The 7,500-nt window shown below is 47.3% G+C and overlaps 1 protein-coding gene and 1 non-coding gene across 2 annotated transcripts in view; both read left to right on the forward strand.

Moving 5' to 3' along the window:
• Positions 1–6,421, forward strand: part of LOC143132866 (WD repeat-containing protein 88-like) — a 6,697-nt gene extending 276 nt beyond the window's left edge. Inside the window, exons 2-11 of the mRNA XM_076292689.1 lie at positions 647–757; positions 868–956; positions 1,817–1,880; positions 2,202–2,340; positions 2,687–2,816; positions 4,526–4,710; positions 5,014–5,096; positions 5,284–5,352; positions 5,684–5,782; positions 6,166–6,421. Coding sequence (XP_076148804.1) covers positions 647–757; positions 868–956; positions 1,817–1,880; positions 2,202–2,340; positions 2,687–2,816; positions 4,526–4,710; positions 5,014–5,096; positions 5,284–5,352; positions 5,684–5,782; positions 6,166–6,288 — 1,092 coding nt within the window. The 3' untranslated portion in view covers positions 6,289–6,421. The remainder of the gene's footprint in view (positions 1–646; positions 758–867; positions 957–1,816; positions 1,881–2,201; positions 2,341–2,686; positions 2,817–4,525; positions 4,711–5,013; positions 5,097–5,283; positions 5,353–5,683; positions 5,783–6,165) is intronic.
• Positions 6,422–6,436: 15 nt separating this feature from the next.
• On the forward strand, positions 6,437–6,510 carry trnat-agu (transfer RNA threonine (anticodon AGU)). Its single transcript has one exon. It is a non-coding gene; the product is annotated as a tRNA-Thr (tRNA).
• Positions 6,511–7,500: the final 990 nt, after the last annotated feature.

Raw genomic sequence — 7,500 nt, forward strand, 5'->3', positions numbered from 1 at the left:
AAACTGAGAACTGAACCCAAGCAGTTCCGTTATTATTTTTACTCAAAACGCACTATTTGACTACCCTGGAAATCCAGAGTTCTCGATCTTTCTAGATTATCAGGGTCTGGATTTTCCAGGCTACTATTTGACCCTTTCTCCCTAAAACAGCAAAGTTAATCAACTGTACATTTTGTTTCAGGACACAAATAAATAAACTGCTTATAGGCCTAGCATAACATTAGATCATGATTATAAACATATTTTTCTGAAGGAATTACATGTCTCAGTCTGTGTACCATGAACTAAGCGTGTGAGGCACACCTCTACAAACTGTAGCTACAGTCCACTGTGTGGAGGGCAGCCGTGGCCTACTGGTTAGCACTTCGGACCTGTAACCGGTTGCCGGTTCGAACCCTGACCAGTAGGCACGGCTGAAGTGCCCTTGAGCAAGGCACCTAACCCCTCACTGCTTCACCTCACTGTGTGTACACTGTGTGCTGTGTGTGTTTCACTAATTCACGGATTGGGATAAATGCAGAGACCAAATTTCCCTCACGGGATCAAAAGAGTATATATACTTATATATACACTACTTATACTGAGCGGGCACGCTGGGCAGAGCCTAGAGGGTCTCTAAGTCTGACTGCCTGTCCATCTCCCACAGATCCCCATCAAAGTGCTGCGTGGCCATACAGACACCATCAGCAGCTGCCAGCTAGCGTTCAGCGACCAGAAGCTGGTCACCTCCTCGCATGACAAGACGGCCATCCTCTGGGTATGCCTGGCGGCATGGAGATATTCATTAGACTGATTCATCTTAATTGTCTGATTTGACGATGTAGAGAACTGTTGACCACACACACACACTCTTGTATCACTTTGCAGGACGTGGAGTCAGGCAGACCGTTACGTGTGTTTGAGGGGGGGCACACCGCCCCTGTGTCCCAGTGTGCCCTCATACCCCAGAAGAACAGGTGAGTGTGTGGTTATTACCTGAACTTCACTAGTTCAGAGTTTGGGCCTAGACTCAGCTCCCTGGGAGCCTCACTGTGTCATAATCACGTTGAAAGGATAAAAGAAGCATCACCCCCCCCCACTCACACACCAACACACACACACACACACTCCTATTTGCAGAGTTTGTTTTTTAAAAAACTGCTGGGAAAGTGTGCCCCATTTATTTTGAGAAAATTGTGCAGGGGGTTCTCTCTGTTTCACACACACACACACACACTCATGGCGCCGGTTCCTCTCCCCTTGTGTGAGGCCCCTTAACTGAAGCCTTTTGTTTGCCTCTCCTGTCATGCATACACTGTTGCTAGGTAACATAATCAGTGTAATGGCGTTGTAGGGTATTCAGAGACCATTGAAGTAAATGTGGTCATTACAGCCCACCAGCCAATCACAGTCCCAGCAGGGCCCACCAGCCAATCCCAGCATGGCCCACTGCCAATCACACAGCCCCTGCATAGCCCACCAGCCAATCACACTGCCTCTGTATACTGTAGCCCCTAGTCCATCAGCCAATCACAGGAGTTTAGTTCTGGGCGTTATAGGCCATAATCAGTTTGTTTCAGCCTGCAAACTGTCCTAATATTTAGATGGAAGGATGACTTTAGATATAAGCATGCAAAATCTAACCTTATTTGCTTGTTATGTTAAGGTGCCTTTCATGCTTTGAGATCAAATGTTTTTTTTCATATGTGCATGAAAAATATGCTTTAAGTAAACACATAGCCTACTTACTTACTTCCTGACTAGTAATTGTTTCATTAATGCATAGAGCTGATGAACTGACCCCAGTCACTCAAGAGTACCTGTTCTCCTCCTCCAGGCTGATCACAGCGTCGTGGGATAAGACTCTACAGGCCTGGGATCTGGAGACAGGACAGACACTGGTGCTGCTCCCACACACACACACACACACACACACACTCTCTGTAAGTTATGTGACGCAGTAGCAGGAACCCAAGACAAATTTCCCTTTGGGCACAATAAAGTATACCTTAACCTTAATCTAACACATACACACACACACACACACACACAATCTGCTGCTAACCCCTCACAGCACCCTCATCCCTTCATTGGTGCTAACCCTATAGAGCTCTGGCTGCTCACAACTGCTCCTCATGTCACCTGTAGATGTTTATTATGAAGGTATGTAGAGCATCTATTTATTTGTTTACAGCATTTTGTATGTTTGTTTGTTTGTCCAGTGGTCTGTCCCCCAGGAGGGGCTGCTGACGTCCTGCAGTGCGTCTGGCGATGGTGAGGTTGTGGCCTCCGCCTCCGATATGGTGAACGGACTCTGCCTCACCTGTACCGATACGGGAAAACAGATCACTTTTATTAAAGGTGAGGCAGTACCTGAGCAGGTATCACCTGCATCCCCAGGTGAGGCAACAGAGCTGTGTCAGTATGAGCAGGTATCACCTGCACCCCATAACCTGAAGAACACATCGGAACACCTTAAGTAGAGCAGTATGGTTCTAAACATGAGCTGTTCTGATTGGTTGCCATGCTGGGGTTGTCTGTTAGAGTGTCCCTGATTGGTTGTGCTATATAATGGAATTGTCTGTTAGAGCATCCGTGATTGGTTGCCATATGCTTGGGTTGTCTGTTAGCGTCCCTGATTGGTTGTGCGCTATGCTGGGGTTGTCTGTTAGAGCGTCCCTGATTGGTTGAACTGTTCCTCCGGCAGGCCACCACAAGTCGACGATCACGCGCTGCTGCTTCGACCCCCTGGGCCAGCACGTGGCCACCGTGTCCTCGGACAAGACCATCAAACTCTGGGACCAGCGCTCACGCCACTCCACACTCTCCATCGCCAGGTGAGGGTGCTCTCACCTCACACACCACCCCACTCAATGCCAGATGAGGCCTCTCACACCTAAACCCACCTAACGCCAGGTGAAGCCTCTCACACCTTTGTTTATTTGTTTTGTTGTCTGTGTATGTCTTGGTGTCACGGGTACGCTGGCGACTACGCCGCTCCGTCCGGCATTTTTTGTATTTGTTATTTTTTAAATGTATTTGTCTTGTATTGATGTCATGGGTATGCTGGCGACTACGCCGCTCCATCCGGCATCTTTTGTCTTGTTGTTATGTGTCTTGTTTGTGGAGCGCTTTGGATTGCACTATGTGCATGTTAAATGCGCTTTATAAATAAATCTGACTTGACTTGACACCTAACACACAACCCCACCCAACGCCAGGTAAAGCCTCTCACACCTAACACACAACCCCACCCAACGCCAGGTGAGGCCTCTCACACCTAAACCAGAGACTTTCTGATGAGGAGACACAGCACTCCAAAAATCCTCCATAGTAATGCATGGGACTAGTTTGTAACGCCAATATGGCTGTTGTCTACACATATCCCACCCCTTCCTCGGCAAAACGTCGGCATGTGAATACATTGAGCCAATCATGTGGTGTGATGTGAATACATTGAGCCAATCATATGGTGTGTTGTGAAGACATCGTGCCAATCATGTGTTGTGAACTCGCTGCTGGAGCATAACTGGTGTCGTGAAGCCTTGCGCACGCGCATTTCTGCTGAATAGGATGCCCTATGAGTGCCCAAAAAGCGTTGCAATATGGCCGCCAAGTGGAGGGACTTGCCTAAGGCCCCGTCCACACGGAGACGCTTTTTAGGTTAAACGCACCGGTTTTGCTTCGTCTTGGCCGATCGTCCAAACGAATCCTGTAAACGCACTGCCCGAAAGCGCACTTTTTTGAAACCTGTTCCTAGGGTGGAAAAATCTGAAACCGTAGCCCTTGTGAGTTCGTTTGGACGGCGAAACCGCATAGCCTACTTGCGTATTGATGATGTCATTTGTGCGTAGTGCCGGTGTCATTCATTTATTTTACATGTCTTACAACATAAATAAATGCATTCATAGTCAAGTGAAGTCAGATATGAGCATTTGACGCAGGCAAACGTATCGACTGTTACTAACGAAGGTATTATAGCAATATTATAAATGTGGCGACGGAATAGCGTAGAACTTGGGTAGGCCTAGCGTTTAGTAGCCTATCTACTTACGGTGATAGCCAAAACTAATGTGAATCGCGGACTATCCTACAACCAAAGAAAGTAAAGGAGATTATTTGTACCTGCGTTAGCCAAATAAAGGACTTTGGTCAATTTCTGTAACAAACAGTGCCACCTATAGGCCTGGGATATGAAGTAACGTGTTGAGTCGTGTTGAGATGGATCCGTTTGGACGCAAATATTCTTGATACGGTTCCAGGGAAGACGGAGGAAAAAAAGATTTGGTACGTGTGGACTAGGCCTAAAAGGACTTTGCCTAAACCCACCCAATGTCAGGTGAAGCCTCTCACACCTAACACACAACCCCACCCAACGCCAGGTGAGGCCTCTCACACCTAACCCCACCCAACGCCAGGTGAGGCCTCTCACACCTAACCCCACCCAACGCCATGTGAGGCTTCTGTGTCCCTCCTGTAACCCCCATCCCTCTCTATGCATGTGTGTGTGTGTGTGTGTGTTGACCTTTGACCTCTCCCTCTGCAGCTCCCACACCAGCGTCATCTCTAACTGCTGCTTCACACGTGACGCCCGCTACCTGTGCTCGGCCTCCTGGGACAAGACGCTGCAGCTGTGGGACGTGTCCACCGGAACGTTCCGCTCGCACGGCGGCAAGAGCCTCAGCTTCGCACACGACGGCTGCGTCAGCGCCTGCATGTTCTCACACGACGGTGAGGCCACTCTCCGCACTCGCCCTCTCTGACCCCCAGGCCGGGCGGCAGGACGTGAGGCTTAAGCTGTGTACTGAGGGGAACTGACCGAGCCTTGAGCTCTCTCATAGCAGAGCCCTGAGTATCTACACACACTCAGAAGGAGTGCTGCTGGAGTCTGTTATGGGAACATGGTTGAAGGGATTGATGTTAATGTGAATGTATATGTGTGTGCATGTGTACGTGCCTGAGTGTTTGTGTGTATGTGTGGGTGTGTGCATGCGTGTGTGTGTGTGTGTGTGTGTGTGTGTGTGTCATCCTCAGCCTCTCTTCTGGTGTCGGGGGCATATGACCGGACAGTGGCTGTGTGGGACATGAAGGCCATCTGCAAACTCCTCCTGCTGAAGGTAAAGAGGCGCATCAGGGCCGCATCAGGGCCGGAGGCACTCCAGCAGCCTGGATGATGAGTGTGGCTTTAAACACCACCAACCTCAGTCTACTCCAGCGCTGACTAGTCACCTAAAAACACTCATCTTCCACTGTGATGTCTCCCTTTGTGTGTGTGTGTGTGTGTGTGCGTGTGTGTGTTTCCAGGGCCATATGGACTGGGTCATGGATGTTGCCATCAGTGAAGATAAGAAGTGGGTGGTTTCCTGTTCTAAGGTCAGTGACTGACTGACTGCACAGACCTGTCAGTCACACACACACACGTGCACACACACACGTTATAGCAACAACTTTTGCTTAACATGATTAATGCAGATATCCACAGTACATAGCACATCCAGATTAGATGTATTTATTATTTAAGTAGTATAATTATTCTGATAGGCTAAGTCGACACCGCTCATACAGCTCCTTGTTTTTCTTCGACTTCTTCGAAACTCAGGAACTCAGGGCATTGCTGTAAAAGAGTTTAATGCTCAAATTTTCCCTGAATAAACAATTGTTTTTTTTATTGATTGATTGATTTCTTGGTTGGTCTGTGTCCCAGGACAAAACAGTGCGTATGTGGAATATTGAGCATACCGAAGAGATACCTGCAGTTATCGAAACCAGGAGGACGCAGGCGCAGGGCTACCAGATCATTAAGGTGCGTCGGGGAAGAACCCTGTTGCTTCTGCTCGGACCCTAGACGTAGCGATAGTAGCCCAGCATACGTGTATGGTCCAAGCTTGGTCTCATTGCTTGGAGCAAAATGGCATATTAACCCCTGTGTTATAACTTCACCGTAGAGTTTAGAAAAGACAATCAACTGCAGTGTTTAACAGATTTAAACATAGCCCAACAGGTGCTAACAAACTAGCAATAGCCCGGATTCTAGCATAGAAATAGGCTAGCATGGTAGGTTACTGATCGGGTTATTGCATTTAGAATTTGAAGATTAGGCCTACATGTAATGCGTGTGAACCTACTGCAATAGAGGACACACGATTATGAAATCTAACACATTTAACAATGTGTTTTTCTCTCCAGTGCGAGGAGTGTGCGAGGTCTTTCTCCGTCTTCCGAATGGAGTCTGACGCCACCAACAAATGCGTTTTCTGTCGACTGAAAGCACCAACAAAATATATACCGCTCCCTCCTCCGTGTTCTTGAAGAAATGACGCTGTTTTTATAAGACTGTAGGGGACAGAATTACATACAAAGTGCTTTTGACATGAAACGATCTGTAATTTCTGTTGATCAAGGATTATGCCAGATCTTGTGTGGTTATTGAGTGTGATTTTCGACAGGGTGAAACAGCGGCGCCGTGGCTTAGTTGGTTAAAGCGCCTGTCTAGTAAACAGGAGATCCTGGGTTCGAATCCCAGCGGTGCCTTTTGTACTTCCTAGCTCGAGAATATTCTGCACATTGTGAAATGAAATAAAAGCTTGCTGGTATATGCTCAGTTTGCCTGTGTAACAGATAATCCATTGTGGAGTATAGGTTTTCTCAGGAGAAATAGGTAACATGTACAACATAGGCCTCTCAATGATATATATTGTAGTTTATGACAATAACTCATAGTCGTAGTTTATAACTTTTATGAAAAAGACAAATATGTATGTCCTGCTTTCAGTGTAGCTGGCTCTTAACTCTTCAACCAGCGCATTCATCAATACTGACGAAAATAACATTAAGTGTTTCAGTGCAGCCTCCATCCATAAGGGGGCAGTATTGGGCGTCATCTCTGACCGGCGCTCGAAAGCAGTTTCTAGGTAGGAGATGAGAGGCATAGTCGACTTCATGCGCATTTCAGACAGAAACCTCACTTAGGCTATTTCCTTGGAACAGCATCTGCTTTTTAACCGTTATACCCACACCTGCAGCTTGAAGCCTGCATATCCTACTGGTTCGTTTTGGTGTTAATGTTCAATGCTGTAACCTATTCTGTGTTGGTTGGATAGCCTATATTTCTTCTCTGTAGCCTTCCAACATTTAACTGTGGCCGATGTTTCAATTGTCTTGCTGCTGCAATTTGCAAATAATGTAGGCTAAGCCATGCTCTGATGGGAAGGATTGATTGGGACATGGCGCAGAGGTGGCGCGTCTGTGCGCGGCAGATCAGGCATCCTAGCCGGAGGAGTAGCCCATCACTCAAGCATCAAGACGCTGAGCGGAGGACGGAGAGCTGAGGATCTCACAGAGAAGCTGGGAACATCCTGCGAAACGGGAATAAAATACACCGATTAGGTTATGTCGGGGAAGTTGAATCGATTTCCTGTCAAATTAAAATGACTGCTTAAATTGTCCTCTCACGGTGCAGTTACGTTTTTTTCCTATAGCTTTTGGTTTCGCTGCTATTAAACGCTGGGGCTACTTTGTTTT

This window comes from Alosa pseudoharengus, unplaced genomic scaffold, assembly GCF_046254945.1.
Source record: "Alosa pseudoharengus isolate Yale_2024_CS ecotype anadromous, Long Island Sound unplaced genomic scaffold, YU_APseudo_1.1 YU_APseudo_1.1_scf_19, whole genome shotgun sequence".
Lineage (NCBI taxonomy): Eukaryota > Metazoa > Chordata > Actinopteri > Clupeiformes > Clupeidae > Alosa > Alosa pseudoharengus.